The sequence below is a fragment of the Bactrocera neohumeralis genome, unplaced genomic scaffold, assembly GCF_024586455.1.
Source record: "Bactrocera neohumeralis isolate Rockhampton unplaced genomic scaffold, APGP_CSIRO_Bneo_wtdbg2-racon-allhic-juicebox.fasta_v2 ctg1920, whole genome shotgun sequence".
In the NCBI taxonomy this organism is placed as follows: domain Eukaryota; kingdom Metazoa; phylum Arthropoda; class Insecta; order Diptera; family Tephritidae; genus Bactrocera; species Bactrocera neohumeralis.
The window spans coordinates 1-18,167 of record NW_026089893.1 but is presented as its reverse complement, the minus strand read 5'-3'; the positions used below and the strand labels follow the sequence as shown (position 1 = coordinate 18,167).

General features: G+C 35.5%; 2 protein-coding genes and 2 long non-coding RNA genes across 6 annotated transcripts; 2 read left to right on the top strand and 2 right to left on the bottom strand.

Annotated features, from left to right (window-relative positions):
• Positions 1–8,027: 8,027 nt before the first annotated feature.
• Positions 8,028–8,955, bottom strand: LOC126766625 (uncharacterized). The gene is made up of 3 exons (XM_050484372.1): positions 8,768–8,955; positions 8,534–8,713; positions 8,028–8,452 (listed from the first exon to the last, which is right to left on the bottom strand). Exons 1-3 carry the CDS (start codon positions 8,909–8,911, stop codon positions 8,135–8,137), a joined length of 642 nt encoding a protein of 213 aa, XP_050340329.1. The 5' UTR covers positions 8,912–8,955; the 3' UTR covers positions 8,028–8,134.
• A 157-nt stretch (positions 8,956–9,112) lies between these two features.
• On the top strand, positions 9,113–10,078 carry LOC126766623 (uncharacterized). The gene is made up of 3 exons (XR_007668923.1): positions 9,113–9,482; positions 9,558–9,641; positions 9,717–10,078. It is a non-coding gene; the product is annotated as an uncharacterized LOC126766623 (long non-coding RNA).
• A 676-nt stretch (positions 10,079–10,754) lies between these two features.
• Positions 10,755–12,371, top strand: LOC126766626 (uncharacterized). Its single transcript, XM_050484374.1, has 3 exons — positions 10,755–10,939; positions 11,005–11,841; positions 12,328–12,371. Exons 1-3 carry the CDS (start codon positions 10,879–10,881, stop codon positions 12,369–12,371), a joined length of 942 nt encoding a protein of 313 aa, XP_050340331.1. The 5' UTR covers positions 10,755–10,878.
• Positions 12,372–14,878: 2,507 nt separating this feature from the next.
• Positions 14,879–15,741, bottom strand: LOC126766622 (uncharacterized). 3 transcript variants are annotated; one of them, XR_007668921.1, is made up of 2 exons: positions 15,083–15,741; positions 14,879–14,999 (listed from the first exon to the last, which is right to left on the bottom strand). It is a non-coding gene; the product is annotated as an uncharacterized LOC126766622 (long non-coding RNA). The 3 variants fall into 3 exon arrangements; XR_007668922.1 differs by having other exon boundaries at positions 14,879–15,081; positions 15,145–15,741; XR_007668920.1 differs by having other exon boundaries at positions 15,145–15,741.
• Positions 15,742–18,167: the final 2,426 nt, after the last annotated feature.

Here is an 18,167-nt window from a genome sequence, read left to right as displayed (position 1 = left end):
TTGGCATGAGTGTCATTAGCTTATTCCTAACTTCTAGTAACTCCCTTTGTAATATTTCTTTATTTTCTATTTTCATTAAAATTACATTATCTGTCATATCATTAATGATATTTTCTATTTGTTGAAGATCTATCATATGTATAACTATGTCGCTGTCTTTAGGTATTTCTTGATTTCTAATTTCTAAATCTATGAATCCGTTTTGTTCCGTTATTTCTGTCAAATCTATTGTCCCGTCACAATGTTGTGTCATTAAAGCTATTACTGTCCACATTATCCAAATCTGTAAATTTTAAAGGTCTTTTTATATTGGAAGGATGAATATTTTCTAACTTTTCTTTCTTGTATTTAGGTTGTTCCTTATGCCTAACAGCTTAATAATTTTTTATAAATCCTTCTTCTCTCTTTTCCTCATAATTTTCTTTTTTCTGATTTAATTTATTTATAATTTTATTCTTTGCTGCTATTAAATTGTTTTTTATTATTTCTAAATCTACTTCATTATGCTGTACCTTATTTGGTGTGCATTTTATTGTTGAGTGACATCTTTCATTATAATTTCTAATTGCTTTTTGTATTAATTGTTTTATTGATAACCCTTTACTTAGTTTACATAAGATTCTAAATTTTTCTGCTATAGTATTATGAAATCTTTCTACATCTGCATTACCTGTATGACTATTGGGTTTATGAATTTCAACATTTTCATTATCTAGGAATTCTTTTATTCTTACTGCTTTAAATTCATTATCTGCAATAATTTTTCTAGGTTTCCCTACTTTAGTAAAGTGATCTTCTAACTGCTCAATAATGGTTATGTGGTTTCTATCATTTAACGAGTATGCTGCACCGAACTTAGAAAATTTATCTACTACTGGTTAAAAATGATGCCCTTTCATTACATACGTATCTATATGTACAATATCATTAATTTTTGAAGGCGTCTCTGAAAGTTTAAATTTTGGTTTAATAGGATTTCTGTCGTACTTAACTTCCTGACATATTTCACATTGGTTAATTACAATTTGAATTAATTGCAATAACTTAAAATAAATAATAAAATAATATATTTTATTCTTTATTTGGTTGTATGTTTCCTGAATGCCTGAATGAAAGCTTTCCCTAACGTGATATAAAGAAATCTGTTTGACTGCTTCTACTTCTGTCTCAATATCTTGTGCTCTCATTGTACATTTTATAAATTCTAATTGACTATCATTAGAAAACATTTGGATTAATTTTTCCTGTACTATATTATATTGATGTTCTGAAATTTCTGAGAATATTCCTATTTTACCTTTTGTGATATATTTCCTAAATATCTCACTCAAATTATCGAAATCATATTCCGAAATGAAAATAATTCTTTTACCGTGTATAATTTTTAACTCTTCAGTTTTGTTGTTTGTTAAAATAATTTGCGTCTTATATTTGTTAACAATTTCCTCTTTGATATAAAAATGGTCGTCTAATTCTTCTTCTGCTGAATGCACTGTTGCTAAAGTTTCTTCATCTTCCTCTTCCATATTGTTTATAGAATAATTTGAACTATTGGAAATTGTTTCGTCCATATTTTCTGAAATAATATCCTCATTTTCTTTTATCCTACTTAAAAAGTCTGCTACTTTATTTTCTTTGCCTTTTAAATATTCAATGTCAAATTGGTATTCTCCAAGTTTTAATAACCATCTTTGATGTCGAGCTGATATATCTTTTCCTTTGTATTTAGAATGTAAAAATTTTATCGGTTGGTGGTCAGTAAAAATTTTGAATTTATTTCCATAGAGGTATGGTCTAAAATAGTTTATACTCCACATTATCGCAAGAAATTCTTTATCTGTTGCGGAATAGTTTCTTTCATGGTTATTCAAAGTTCTTGAGGCGTAACACACTGGGTGTCCCTCTTGTGATAATACTGCACCAATCGCATAATTGGATGCATCAGTTGTTAAAATAAACTGTTTTTCGAAATCTGGATAACGTAATATTGGATGAGTACTTATTAGTATTTTTAATTTTTCAAATGCTTCGATATATGTTGGATCTTTAAGATTAATTTTAACTCCTTTTTTCAAATACTTGGTTATAGGTTGCGCTATTCTAGCTTAGTCTTTTACAAATTTACGATAGTAACCGGTGATTCCTAGAAAACTTTTAATTTGTCTTTCTGTTTTTGAGATTTGTAAATTTTCTATAACTTTAATTTTGTTAGGATTTGGCTTCATGCCTTCCTCCGTTAAAATGTGTCCTAAGAACTCTGTTTCTTTCTTTAAAAAATTGCATTTATCAATTTGAATTTTAAGATTTTTACTTTCAAGAATTTTAAAAATTTCGCCTATCGCCCTAATATGTTCATTCAATGATGTGCTAAATATTAGAATATCGTCTAAATACACTACACATGTTTTATTTATATAGTCTCTAAGTATTTCATTCATTAGCCGCTGAAATGTGGCTGGCATTACAAACGCTGTTTTTTCTCGATCTTCCTCTTTTACTAGGATTTGATGGTATCCTTTCGCTAAATCTAAAGTAGTAAAATATTGTGCTCTCCCTAATTTGTCTAAAATAGAATCAATATTTGGAAGGGGGTACTTGTCATCTATTGTAACCTCATTCAATTTTCTATAGTCTATTACAATTCTGTATTTCTTTTCACCTGAATTATCTATTTTTTTCGGCACTACTATTAATGGGCTTGAATATCTTGAGTGACGTTTTTGGATTATTCCCTGCTCTTCCATTTCCTTAATTTGTTTTCTAACTTCAATTTCATGCTGAGGTGGATACCTATACAATTTTGAATTAATCTGCTGCTGCGTTGTGGTTTTAATTTCATGTTGGATTTCCGTTGTGTTAGTCAGTTTATCACCGTCTTTAAATAATAATTTGTTATATCTTTTGAGCAATTTAATTATTTCTCTATTTTCTTCCTCATTTAAATGATCTAGGTTTAATCTCTCCAATTTTAACTCTGCAGTTTCAAGATTACAAATTTGATTTAAGTCATTTAGTTTATTTAAAATCGTACTTTCTTTTCGGTTTAGAGTTATTTTCCCTTTTTCTATATCAATATACGTATTGAGAAAAGTAAGCATGTCCATGCCTATTATAAAGTCATATTTTCCTCCTCTTAATGGTGTAACTTTCCATCTTGTTCTCGCGTTGCTAGGTAAGTTAAATTCTTCTGGTGCTAATGTATGTACCTCATAATTTATTTTATCTTCATTTGTAATTGTACTAAATGTTAAAGGATTTTTCAATTTAATTTTAAAATCATCGATCTCGCTATTAATCAGGCTTAAACTAGCTCCTGTATCAATTAGTGCGATATAATTCTTTTTATTAATTTTAATTTTTATTTTAGGTAATGATTCCGAGGCTGCTTCGTAAAAAAATACTATTATTAACTTCTTCTTCTCTTGCTATATCAGTTCTGGAAGCTCCTACCTGGCTTTGCCTACTCGAGTATAAGCGATCTTGGCTATTCTGGGAATTAGGGTGTCCTGCCAATTGAGGGCTCATTGAAATACATTGGATATTATATATCTCCATCGGTTCGCCTTGGTTTTGCTTAAATTGATTATTTCGACCATAATTCTGTTTATATTGGTTAGATTGATTTTTACCAAAGTTTGGATTATATTGATTTGAAAATTACCTGAATTGGGTTTATAATTATTGTTAAATCTTCCACTATTATATTGTTTAAATTGGTCTGATGAATTATGTCTATTATCACTTTCGTATATTTGATTACATAAACCTTGATTATCTTTATTCCTATAATTTGTATTCTGCCTTTGTCCTCGATCAGGATACCTATTAATATATTTTTCCGCTGAGCTGTCTCCTTTTATCTTAAATTTCATATATTCTGGCCTAATATTACTGTCTTCGAATCTTCTACTAGCCATTATCCTTATTATTTCATTTAGATTCCCTTCTTTATAAATTTTATCTAGTAATACTCCTTGAGTCATCTCCTTTACTGTATTTACTAACAAACTGTCCATGTTACTTAAGTCAATGTAGCTGTCACCCCTATAGTACACTGTCAGTTCGTCCGACTTATATTTAATATTTTGTATTTCTCTCATCAGTTCATTAACGGAACTTACCTTAAGATTCCCAATCTTTTTATATAGATGATGTGGCTCCACTTCGGGTCGATACCTCAGTTTTAATGTTTCCTTAATCAGCTGCCAGTTATCTGGTTGAGGTATATTGATTATTGTGGTTTTAGCTTCTACCTGGATGGTCCTGTAGTATATTGTTCGCGTCACTTCCTTTTGTAGTTCTGTGTCATTCGTTGTTGATAATAGGTACTCGATGCTGCTGAAGAATGAATTTATGGAAATATCGCCTGTCCCCGTAAATATCGGCAGGTCATTTACTGTTTTTATGAGTGCATGTCTGCTACTGTTGCTTCCTTCTGTCCGGTTTCTTAACTCAAGGTAAGCTTGCCGCATTTGCTCTAATTGTTGCTCTCTGCGAGCAAGCTCCTCTACCAGGTTGACTGCCGCCATCTGAGTCTGATCGTTCTCCATGTTTCTACTGCTATCGTAGGCTCAGTGCCTTGACGATTTAGTTTTATTTTCAATGGTTTCGGTTACTTTACTTTATAAACTTTTATTTTTTGGTGAATTCACGCTCTTCTTGTTTTGAGTCGTGTTCACTGCAAAAAAACTTTCACAAAACCTTTTTTTTTAACTTGATCAGGTAAATTAACGCCTTTTAATTTTTAAGGTCGTTTTCACTTCTGAACTTTTTAGTTTAATTTTTCCTTTTACAATTAACGTTCACTGCACCTCGGTGGTGTCGATTATTGCGTCTTTCCGGATTACTATATATAGTTAATTATATTCTGGAGGGTCTGGTCAACTCCTGATTTGGCTACAGAATCGCAGAATTAGTTTGGGGATTTATAAAAAAACTATTTAGTACAGCGATTTCCGGAGGAAAAAAAAATTTTCTGTTTCTCGAATGCGGTTCGATCACTGAATCCTTAATATTTCTAAGGATCCTACCGACTGCGCCAATTTTGTATCTTCGTCGCGTTCGAGCGTTTTTAAAAAAGTTAGTACCGAGTTTACCCTAGAGAAAATAAACCAGTTGGTTTGGATATTTGAATCAGACTGAACTTTATTAATTATAATCATCAAAGTTACTATTGCAATGAATTATTGCTTACAAATCATAAATACTTATTATACTTATTACATATGTTTTGCAAGAAAGTAAGTGCTTGCTTATACATCATTTTTACTTAAATGCTGATTAAGGGAATAACCTCATAACTTAATAGTTTATACAGATTCTTGGAAATATTGTTAACAAAGTGATTTTGTTTTGTATCTTTTAAGTTGATTTTTACAATAGCAAAGAAAATGGTAACATATTACAATTTTACTGATTTCCGGTTGTGCTATTTATTTCATTAAGAAATTCAGCAAATTTATCAGTTTTACTATTTGTTAGTGGCTTACTTATATATGTAACTCGCCCGATGTATGTTGTTGGTGTTTGTAAAGTTGTGTATATCTTGTTTCTGTGAGTTTATGTTTTATCACCGCAGTTTTTGTTTCTTCATGTAGGCATATTTTTTTTTTTGTTTGCCGAGTCACCACACTTGATTTCACCGTGTTTGGTTTTGTTTTTTTTTTTTTTTTTAACTGCTTGGTAGCTCAGTTTTTTAAATGCACCTTCTGCTATTTTCGTTTTTGTTTATTATGTATATAAGTATATGGGTATGTTGTTTATTTTTTTTTTTGGCTGGGTCACTGCACATAAAAGAAACAAAATTTAAAGCGAAACTATTTTTGTCAATAGCCACTACTATTTCAATGCTCGCAACTGTAAGTATAAAAACTTAAAATTTTCTCCCGCAGTTTTCCACCTAATGTATATATAGTATATGTAGGTGTATACGTACATATGTTTTTTTTCTCCGGGACACTGCACTTATGTTTTTAAGCTTTTTTTGTTTGTTTTATATTTTTTGTTTTGTGTTCGCCACTGCACTTCACTGCACTGCACTCGATATAGTTTTATTTTATTTTTTGTGGTTCGTCTTGTGGCTGTTAATTTGTAGTGCCTGTCTTTTAGGCTCGAAGGACCATGATTAAATGTACACAAAATTTATTTTATTATTAATTTTGTTCTTATTTTAATAATATAAAATAACGAATTTACAAATTTAAATATTATAAGTTTTATTTAAAAAGAAAATGTTAATAAGCGGGGCGGCAAGACTCCAATGTCGAATATGATTCGACGCTGCTGGTGGTCGAATTTCCGCGCATCGATGTCAAAAAGTAGAAATCGCGGTAGAATGGTGTCGGTGGCAGTGTCTATGCGAAACTTTGTAGCGAATGTGTTGTTCGAATTGAGTAGAACGCATTGTACCTCCTGTCCTGTTGTCCATTCTTTTTGTTGAGTGGGAACAGGTGTGGTGAGTTGTGTTGGTTTTTTTTGGTGTAGTGTGGTGATGTAAGTGGATGGCGCCATCGGATGTAGTGTATTATGCTGTCTTGCTAGGGTGCGCCAGTTTTTCCCAGGTAGAGTGGGGGGATGCTTAACTCATTTAAACAGAAATATAAAAAAAAATAAAAAAGCAACAAACACAATAAAGCTAAACTGAAAATAATCAAGTCACTTAAGTCATTCAAAAATACTATTGGTGTTTCTTGGTGCTTTGAATCATTTCACTTTGACGTGATTGAATTATTGACTGATGAGAGAATGAGCACAATACCGGGTCGTATGAAAGAAACTTACTCATTATTCATACTCTCGTTATTCTTCTAATCGTTATTCTTTTAATCTGCGTTTCCTGGCGTGTTTGTATTTTTACGGGCATGGCTCATACCAAAAATGTGTTGGTAATAGTTATATGCTCTCTGTGAGCCAGTCCTCTGTGTCTAGAGCTCTGCTCTTTATTTCGAAATTAAGTGTGGATGTTAAGGGAATTTATTTCCCTTCAAGCGCGCAGGATGTTTCAGATACAAAGAAGGGGTAAGATAAATAAATAAAAATAAATGTATGTAAATAAATAAATAAATTTTTTCTTAAAGATTTTACACGAAATTTGGGATCAAGGGCACAATCGGCGCAATCGATTGTACCCATATTGGGATTGTTTCACCCTCAAGCACAGACGCCACTACTCCTCTCTCAATTTTTATGAACCGGAAAGGATTTTACAGCCTTAATGTAGAAGCAGTACGTAATGTTCTATATATACAAACTATTTACCAATCTTTCTATTAATACATATGTATATATTTGCATTTTTGGCAGGTTTGTGATCATCGACTTCTGTTCACCGCTCTCAACGCGAGATATCCCGGGTCTTGCCATTATTCTGGTATTTGGACCACATCCCCAACACGTATGCACCTCCCAAGTACCTATAACACGCAAAGTGATTCGTGGTTGTTAGGTGACCAAGGATATCCAATGGAGCCATGGCTGTTAACGCCAGTCGCTGAACCTTCAAATGCAAGGGAAGTGCGTTACAATAAGTTGCACGCCAAAGCACGTAATACCATTGAGAGAGCCTTTGGTGTTTTGAAGTCACGATTCCGGTGCCTCTCAAAACACCGCATTCTTCATTACAGCCCTAAAAAAGCGTCTTTGATTATTTACGCGTGTACAATTCACAACATTTTACTGAAGCAAGATGTGGCTGCAGACCTTGGCTTCGAAGAAGTTTTAGAAGAATCACAAGACACCGAAATTGTTTTCGAAAACCCCAATTTTAGGTAGGGTGCTAGAGTAAGAGAACGTTACATCATGTCTTTATAATATACATATGTATGTATATATTTCCAGTTATGTACCTAAATATAAGTATATATATATATATATGTAAATTACTTACTGCTTCTGTATATTTTAATCTCTGTATATTTTACTTCCTCTAAGTAAGTATAAAAAGACATCTACATATGTTTAAATAATTTTATTTGTTTAATTGTTCACACAATTTAGCCATAACCTCTGACATCGAGGTTAGTGCAAGTGTCATTTGGGTCAGCACCCCCGTCATCTGCTCGTTTTGCTCTACAATTTTCTTTTGCAAAGCAATGGCCACCCCTGTCATCTGCACATTTTGCTCTACAATTTTCTTTTATAGAGCAATGGCCTCCTCCTCTCGCTTTTCACGCTCCTCCATTTTTTTAAGCACTGCTCCAAGCATCTTCGCTGCAGTCAATTTACCTTCAGAAGGGATGAAAGTAGGTGATGGCATAGGAGAAGGTAAGATGGGAGGAGATAAGGAAGAAGAGGACAAATCTGGAGGTGATGGTGAGAAAGAAAAATGAGGTGATGGTGAGGAAGAAAAATTTATAGACAGAGCAGGAAAAGCTGGAGCAGGCGATGTGACTGTTGGTGTTGGCGAGGAAGCTGGAGCTTGAGCAGCTGAATTTAAATACAATGGCGGCAAAACCTGTAAGTATAAAACGGACCAATTATTGCCTCATGTAATAATAAAATATATAGTTCGACAAATATTAAATTAAAATATTACCTGGTGACCCAAAGTCGCAACACCCGGCAATCCATCCACCGCTGCTGCCCTAAAAGTTGTAATCGCTTGCTCCTCGAACTCAGTTATTCCATTTATCGGAGAGCCTCCACCAGTCGCTTGCGCATGTGCCTTCAGTTTGCGCGCTCGCGATCGCAACTGATGTTTCCAATGCATTAACGACTATGGAAACATATTTTAATAATGTGAAACATACACAAGCATTTATGAACTTACCTCCCTCCACTTGGCTGCCGACCGAGTTGGACCTCTTAAGGCATTTAAATTATCTGCTAACTCCGACCAAAGTATTTGCAGCCCTTGAGGGTTGGGCGGAGTTAGGTTCCCCCGTTGCAACTCAGGATGCTGCTTGCAAAACATTATATAATGTTGCAGCTGCTCCTGAGTTGTCCTTTCCGTGTTTGTACGCCTAGGAATATATGAAATTATCATATATCTATATATATATAAAAGAAAGTGACATTAGTTACTACGCTTATAACTGGAGAACGCCTGGACCGATTTCGGTGATTACCACCAATTCGGACAGGTCTCCGCCCAAACAAGGAGAATACTTAAGAAAATTCTGGAAAATTTTCCGAAAAAAAATGTATGAAGAAAATAAATTTTCAAATACGATTTTAAAAAGGAAATAAAAACGAACATGATTTTAAATGCTGTATTGCCAGTAGATGGCGTTGTGTGCATCAACTTTTGACAGCTGCATGCATATGCACAGTTGGCAACCCACGCAAGATGCAATGACATATGTGACTTGAGTTTAGTAACATAAATATCGGCATTTTCTTAAGCTTTTATCGGCTTTCGTTAGTTATTGTAATTCAATTTGATTTAATACATTGTTTTGAAACGATATATTAGCCGTGTTTTATTGGTAATTTTATGTTCACGGCTATTGTGAAAATTGTAAGCGAAAAGTGATTTCATAGAGGTGAGGTCTTTGTTATTGCGTGCTCATCGATAATCAACCCAAACGTTAATTTCGGGTTGTTCAATTAATTTTTAGGTGGAATAATTTGAAAATCAATTCGAGTTCGCTGTTCATTTCATTCTGATTGATCATATTGGTGTGGAATTCTATTTTCAAACGGTAAGTTGCCAAGAAAGATGTTTATTTTGTGAGGTTATGACATTTGAGTATATGTTTTGTGTGTTCAATTCTCAGTGTAATTCAGAAAGCCACGAGCCAAAAGATCTAATCTTTCGCCTCGAACCCGAAATGCAAATAGAGTTCGGAATATTGCCTATCAATTGACGACAGATGAACAAGAAATCGCACGAGAACAGCGCCGTGTTAGTATGGCCCGATTTCGTACATCACAAACACAAGAAGAAAGACAGGCGGAAAATGAAACGGCTAAGTTAACAATGAGAAATCGTCGGGCAAATGAAACAACTCAACAACGTGATAATCTAAATCAACGCATAAGAAGAAGTGCTTCAAGTGTTGATTTGGATCGAGTAGCGTTTCATTACGATTGCAGAATTGATTACAGCTCGCATCCTTCCGTTAAAATTCACCCAATGGAGGTTGTGTGATCATACCCAATGGAGGTTGTGTGCAACCATTGCGGTGCATTGAAGTTCGCTGGAGAAACACCTGGACTGTGCTGTCTCAGTGGCAAGGTTAAATTACCACCATTGCCCTTGCCAACAGAGCCATTGCGTTCTTTACTTACTGGTGAAACACCAGAATCACGTCATTTTCTATCGAACGCTCAGAAATACAACGGATGCTTTCAAATGACTTCATTTGGAGCAGATATTATTCATGAACGCGGATTCAATCCGACATTCAAGGTAATAAATTAACCGATCATTTTCTTTTGATGAACAAAAAATATTGAATCTAATTTCGTAGTTGACTCTACAGATCCAAGCCCAAATTCACCATCGAATTGGATCATTGCTACCACTTGAAGACGCACAACATAAATTCCTTCAAATTTACTTCAAAGGCAACGTGGAACATCAACTTGATCAGCGCCAAACAATCAATACCGAAATGAGAAGAGGAATTCTTCGCGATTTGCAGCAGCTGCTTCATGAACATCATGCATTGGTTCGGTTATTCAAAACTGCGTTGGATCGCATGCCAAATGATGACAATAAAGTCGTGATCAGAGCGGATAAACGACCTGCTGGAACGCACGAACGCCAACGCCAATTTAAATGGCAAAAGAACTCCAACAATAGATGAGGTTGCAGTTGTGATTGTTGGCGAAAGCCGGGAATCACGCGATATTGTGCTCACACGTCGGGACTGTGGGCAATTGCAACGAATATCCGAAACTCATCGTTCATACGATGCATTGCAATACCCACTGATGTTTTGGCAAGGAGACGATGGATATTATATCAACATCAATATGATAAATCCATCGACCGGTAAGAATAGATATCATAATAATTTTCATTTCAATATGACACTAATGTCACTGATATCATTTTAGGTGAGGAAACTACCAGGAAGGTCACCGGAATGAATTTTTACGCGTATCGTTTGATGATTCGCCAAAATGTTGACAACTATTTGCTTCGATTTCGCCGATTATTTCAGCAATTTTGCGTCGATATGTATGCCAAAATAGAAGCGGAGCGCCTCCTTTTTATCACTTTAAATCAAACCAAACTACGTACGGAGCAGTACATTCATTTACGCGATGCAATTAGCACCGAAGGAAATGCATCTGATTTTGGTCGGTTGACTACTTTACCGGCGACGTTCGTTCGCAGTCCACGTCATATGCATGAATATACGCAAGATGCAATGACATATGTACGTCATTACGGCCGTCCAGACCTGTTCATCACCTTCGCGTGCAATCCTAAGTGGATAGAAATTGTTCAACTGCTGCTTCCTGGCCAAACATCAAGTGATCGGCACGATATCACCGCACGTGTATTCAGGCAAAAAATCCGGTCGCTCATGCACTATATTGTTGGACATCGTGTCTTTGGGGATACTCGATGTTGGATGTATTCCATTGAATGGCAAAAAAGAGGCTTACCGCATGCGCACATTCTCATTTGGTTAGTCGAAAGAATACAGCCAGACCAAATTGATGACATCATATTTGCCGAGATTCCTGATCCCGAAACCGATCCAGACCTGCATGATGTCGTAATTACAAACATGATTAATGGACCGTGTGGCGCCATTAACCCACAATCACCGTGCATGGTCGACGGCAAGTGTTCCAAGCGTTATCCACAAAATTTGACTGTTGATACCATCACTGGCAAAGATGGTTATCCACTGTATCGACGTCGATCTTCTGATGATGGCGGTAGAACAATCACAGTCAAAAGAAAGGAAATTATTTCTTGGTCGACAACTCTTGGGTTGTTCCATATTCGCCACTTCTTTCCAAAACATTCAGGGCGCATTGTAACGTGGAGTATTGCAATTCAGTGAAGTCCATCAAGTACATCTGCAAATATGTCACGAAGGGCAGTGACATTTTCTTCTTCAAGCTCCTGACCCCAATGATGAAATCACGCGCTATCAAAATGGTCGATACGTATGCTGCAATGAGTCGATTTTTATAATTCTCATTTCCCATTCATGAACGCTATCCGAGTTTACACATTTGGCAGATTTCTGGAGAACGGTCAACGAGTTTATTTCATTAATGTATCCTGATTCCTGACATTAATTGGTTTTTCTTTTGTAATGGAATGGTATGAATTATTGTAGTATTCAATGGATTTGCTTACTTTGTCTTTAATGCCTAATAAATTATTTTCTATATTTAACATCCTAATTTTTTCAGTTAGTGTATTATGCAACCTCTCGATGTCGGCGTTTCCAGTATGATTATTTGGTTTTGTTAGATGTAACTTTATATTTTCTGTTCTTAGGTAATCCCTAATGTTTACGCTTTTAAATTCGTTATCTGTAATCAATGTTTCAAAATGTCCTTTCTGTGATTGGTATTGTCTTAGTTTCTCAATTATTGTTTGGTTATTTCTGTCCTCAAGGTAGTAGGCAGTAGCAAATTTTGAGAAACGATCTATAAATGTTAAAAAATTAGATTTTGAATTCGTGTAAATGTCCATATGTATGATCTGATTCTTATCCTTTGGGGTTTCGGTCATTGCGAACTTAGGTTTCACTGGTTTGCGATCGTATTTTATTCTATTGCAGGTATCGCAGTTGTTAATATACTTCTGTATCAAAGTTTTTAAATTTGGATAATATATACATTTTTTCAATCCTTCGTAGTTTTCATTAATACCAGTGTGACCCGTTTCATTTTTATGGTACATGTGAATTTGTCTAAATGTTTCGTTTTCTGAAGCCATATCTTTTGCGTTGTAAGAACATCTGAAAAATTTGAAATATGGCTTATTTTTGTATATATCTACAATTTTTTGTTGTAAAATGATGTATTTTTCATCGTCGAGATCTGTGTAAATTCCTATTTTTGAACCTGAGATGTTTCGTTCTAAAATTTGTTCTAAATTATTACTAAGATCTTCTAAAGTGATGTAAATCTTTTTTTTATTATTTATAATTTCAAATTCTTTACTTTTAATGTTTGTAAAAATTATTTGAACAGGAAATCTATTTACTACTGTGTCTAAAATGCCAATGTAATAACTTCTATCATCAGCATGGGGATGCATTGAAATTGTATCGTCACTTGCGTTATTATTTAAGGAGCTTGAACTTTTATTACCTACGTTTATTTCATGAGTATCAGAATTGATTCTGCTTAAAAAATCTGCTACATGGTTATCTCCTCCCTTAATGTAATCGATATTTAGATTGTAGTCGCTTAGTTTTACTAACCATCGGTAAAGCCTTGGATTAGCATCTTTTCCTTCCGTTTTTGTATATAACCATTTTAACGGTTGGTGATCGGACGTAATATTAAATTTAACGCCATACAAATATGGACGAAAATATCCGACAGCCCAGACAATAGCCAAAAGCTCTTTTTCTGTGACCGAATAATTACGCTCATGGTCGTTTAAAGTACGACTGGCAAAGCAAACAGGATGTTTGTCCTGCTGCAACACTGCTCCGATTGCGAAGGAGCTGGCATCGGTTGCCAACTCAAAACGTTTGCTAAAATCCGGATACTTAAGCACTGGAATTTCTGTAATTATTCGCTTTAGTTTTTCAAACGAATTGATAAAATTTGGATCATTTATATTTATTTTGGCGTCTTTCTTAAGAAACTTTACCATCGGGTACGCTACATTTGCGAAATCTTTAATAAATTTGCGATAATAGTCGCACATACTGAGAAATGATTTTATTTGTTTAACGGATTTCGGAATCTTTATTTCTAAAATAGTTTTTATTTTATTTGCATTGGGTTTAACGCCTTCAGGTGTCAAAATGTGACCTAGGTATAGGGTTTCTTTTGAGAAAAATTTACATTTATTGATTTGGATTTATAGTTTCGCTTCTCTTAACTTCGCCAAAACTTGTTTGATACTTGTAACATGTTCGTCGAAACTGGTAGAAAAAATAAGTATATCGTCCAGATACACAACGCAAAATTTGTTAATAAAATCTTTCAAAACACTGTTAATTAATCCTTTTGCTAAATCTATCGTTGAGAAGTACTGTGCTCGTCCAAGTTTGTCTAGTACATTGTCAATGTTCGGTATTGGAAATTTGTCGTCCGTTGTAATTTCATTTAATTTGCGATAATCCACTACTATTCTCCATTTCTTCTCGCCAGTTATGTCTGTCTTCTTAGGTACGATCCATAAGGGGCTATTATAAGGAGAGTTACTTTCTTTTATAATGCCTTGTTTCAGCATATCTCTAATTTGTGCACTTCGTTTTCGTGTATTTGAGGATATCTATAAGCTTTTGTGTAAATTGGTCTGCCGGTAGTTGTTTTAATTTTGTGTTTTGTAATGTTAGTGTAGCTTAACTGCTGACCGTCTGTGTAAATTAAATCTTGATAATTATTGAGTATTTTGTTTAGAGCGCTTTTTTCTTCTGCAATTAAATTTTTATATAAATTTTGTAAAACTTTATCATTTGTAATGGGGTTTCGTCCATAGCTGAGGTATGCTCAGCCGCTCCAGGGTCAGCCTTGGGACCCACGAACCCTTAGCAAAAGAGAGACGAGTTTTATCCTCGTAAAGTTATATCCACACCCCCCCCCTCCTTATGCGGATAGCCAGACCAGCGCGATAGAAATAAACGGGATTGATGAGTCAGGCGGTGACGCTTGATGAAGTCGGCACGGCGGTGATGAAAACGGGCGAAACTAAGCGTGCCCGGCGTTGACGTTTGATGAAGTCGGCACGGTGGTGATGAAGTCGGCACGGCGGTGATGAAAACGGGTGAAACTAAGCGTGCCCGGCGTTGACGTTTGATGAAGGCGGCACGGCGGTGATGAAAACGGGTGAAACTAAGCGTGCCCGGCGTTGACGCTTGATGAAGTCGGCACGGCGGTGATGAAAACGGGTGAAACTAAGCGTGCCCGGCGTTGACGTTTGATGAAGTCGGCACGGTGGTGATGAAGTCGGCACGGCGGTGATGAAAACGGGTGAAACTAAGCGTGCCCGGCGTTGACGTTTGATGAAGTCGGCACGGCGGTGATGAAAACGGGTTAAACTAAGCGTGCCCGGCGTTGACGTTTGATGAAGTCGGCACGGCGGTGATGAAAACGGGTGAAACTAAGCGTGCCCGGCGTTGACGTTTGATGAAGTCGGCACGGCGGTGATGAAAACGGGCTCCTCTGTGTAGGAGAGATCTTATTATTCGCCAACCGTCTTCGTTGACCTCCAGCTATCAACTCTTAACTGTCCGCCAGTTACGTGTCGCCTGTTGGTCACGTTAGTTTTTAGTAACGGTGCCCTACGGTACGTAAGCAGTGGTACTGACGCTGTTCGAAGCAGCGCAGCTGTGCCCCTCAAAGTAACGGTCGAGCCTTTTCGCGTACCGATACCTGCCTAACAAAACGGCAGAGTCATTGCGAGCACTGGCATCGCCAAAGCGTGATGCCTTTTCTGCGCAATGCTTGCGAAGTACCTCATTCTATGGTATACGGCAGTCATTGCGAGCACTGGCATCACACCGAAGTGTGATGCCTTTTCTGCGCAATGCCTGCGAAGAACCCTCTAACCCTCTACGGTATGCACTACCCTTCTACGGCAGGGTCACTGCGAGCACTGGCATCACACCGAAGTGTGATGCCTTTTCTGCGCAATGCCTGCGAAATATCTACTTCTGTGATGCTTGCACTTACCCATCTGCTTACTGCTGCTTTCTTACGTGGTGCTGAGCGACCGTCCGGTTCGGCGAGCTGGAGCAAATGATCGCATTTGGTGTAAAGTGCTTGCTTTTATAGCAGCATAGCGCAGCTTTCGTCACCGTAGCGAGGTAAGTTGTATGCGTATGGTGCGTTAGTACGTGTGGTGAAAAGCTCTAGCAGCTTTCATCATCGTAGGGATGTGAGTTGGGTGCGTAGTCAATGCGGTGAAGTTTAGTACGTATGGTGGTATGGTGAAGGTACATGATGTACTGTGGAGCGAAGTTGACGTAAATTATTGTAAGGTGGTAAAAGCCACGTTACACATTTATATTGATTGTATTCGAATAGTGAAACTCTTTTATTTTACTATATGGATAATTTTTCACAAATTTAATTTCGATATTATTTATAGTAATACTTTCTTTGTCCATATTAATAATTGCCTTTGGTGGTTTAAAATATTTCGTCCTGGGAGAATTGCATCAAAGTTTTTCCCTCAAAGCGGTTGCTTCCAAGCATTGTGGCATCTTTTAAAAATTCTTGCCGTAAATTGATAATAATCTCCAAAATTAATTTTAGTTTCACTATTTAAATTTAAATTTAATGGAACTTTAAGTGGAATTCTTTTGTAATGGGTAGTATTTTTCATTTAAGTGAAGTAGTTGAGCCGTATCTACTAAACATAAAACAGTATTATTTTCTATGTGAAGCTCTATTATGGGTAATGTTCCCTTGAGGCTGTAACATGAAAATTTGAAACTTGGTTTTTATGAATTTCATCAACTTTTGCGTAATCTGAATTCATAGCTCACTTCTTCTAAAAATTTGGGCTATTACATTGATTGGGTGCAAACAAATTTATTATTAATTTGGCTTGAATAAAAACTTTCTATTTTTATCAGATAGAATTTCCGAAAATTTTTATTATAATTTCTTAAATATTGTTGATATATTTTATATTCTTTGTTAGTCCTGTTATAATTGTAACCAGATCAGTATGTCTGCTGTTTTGCATGAGTTACTAGTAATCATCATTGAAATTTGTACTATTACACTTATTCTGATTACGAATTAAACCTTCTCTTTCTAATAAATTATAAGCATCTGATAAGGAACTTATATTCCTATTTATAATTATCGAAGCCAAATTAGCATCTATATTATTCAAAAATGTTCTTAAAATGATTTTTTCATTATTTAGAGGACTAAACTCTATTGGTTTACTTGTCTTTGTTTGTTTCGTTTTAATTTGTATAATATATTTATTAACAATTCAAACCAAATTCTAATGTTAGTATGTCTAAGCGCAAAGGCTTGCATGTAAAGTTGATGGTATGTCTCCTTAATGCCGAAAGTTTTGGTTAGTTGCTGATTTCGATCAGTTGGCATCTGACGATACAGTACAAATTTCATGTAATGCCTTACCTTGAATTTTATTTAGGATTACCCTTCGGTATACATATTCGTATGATGTTGGATCTGCATACAGCATTGCCAGTACGGCGTCGACTTCTCTTAAAAAGAGAGAGGGCTATATGTCGTCTCCCGGAATTCGTGGACTCTGTGTGAATCTTTCACAATGTCGCTCACTGACAGCTGCAATACTGGTCGTTTCTCACTGGAACTATTTAGGTGAGTTGCCATTGCCGGTTGGTTCTCACTGGAACTAATTGGATTCGTTGTCATTGTCAAGTACCGCTATTCGAAGTTACTAATTGGATTGTTGGAGTTGCCAAATACCGCTATTTGAAGTTACTAATTGGATTGTTGGAGTTGATCATCCGATCGCAAAATTGTTGTTATATACTTCTTTTTAAAGGTGACCTTACTGTTTGCTACCATGTGGTGACATGAAGGTTATGTTACAACGTGGCATGTATTATATGTTAAATTTTGTTTTCCACATTAGCGACGATAATTTTTTTTAAATATTTTTATTTTTTTTTATATCAAAAAGTATTTGTGAATAAAAATATTAATAGTTCACTTTTTAATAGTTCAGAGCTTATCGTTTTTGCATACACATGTACATATATAACTATGGATTTGCCGTGATTAATTTGCAGGTTACCGAATTGTCAATTTTGAGTTTGTATATCTTGTTGATTTTACCTTCATTAGTTTACAGATTTTGCGTTTAGTCTCTTATTTTATTTCAATACTAGCTGACCCCGCATACGTTGTCCTGCGCGAAATTATGTGTTTTGAAATGAAAAGAAAGATGAATTTACGTTGAAAACACGTTGAAAATATCAATAGCAACCGAAGGTATTAGCAATCGTTTTTCGGGGGGGATTATTTAAAATTTGTCTAAAATTTTGAAACCACCAGGATGTCAATCTAGGGTTTGGGCCCTTAAACAAAAAAATACTTTTCCTTCGTTA

Bases quoted from the DNA above. Each gene is read 5' to 3' on its own strand.
- LOC126766626 (XM_050484374.1), top strand. From the start codon at position 10,879: ATGTTTTGGCAAGGAGACGATGGATATTATATCAACATCAATATGATA. The intron at 10,940-11,004 runs GTAAGAATAGAT...ATATCATTTTAG, and splicing joins TATGATAAATCCATCGACCG to GTGAGGAAACTACCAGGAAG. The intron at 11,842-12,327 runs GTAGAACAATCA...TAATTTTTTCAG, and splicing joins TCGATCTTCTGATGATGGCG to TTAGTGTATTATGCAACCTC.
- LOC126766625 (XM_050484372.1), bottom strand. From the start codon at position 8,911: ATGTTTTGCAAGCAGCATCCTGAGTTGCAACGGGGGAACCTAACTCCG. The intron at 8,714-8,767 runs GTAAGTTCATAA...ATGTTTCCATAG, and splicing joins CGGCAGCCAAGTGGAGGGAG to TCGTTAATGCATTGGAAACA. The intron at 8,453-8,533 runs GTAATATTTTAA...TTATACTTACAG, and splicing joins TTGCGACTTTGGGTCACCAG to GTTTTGCCGCCATTGTATTT.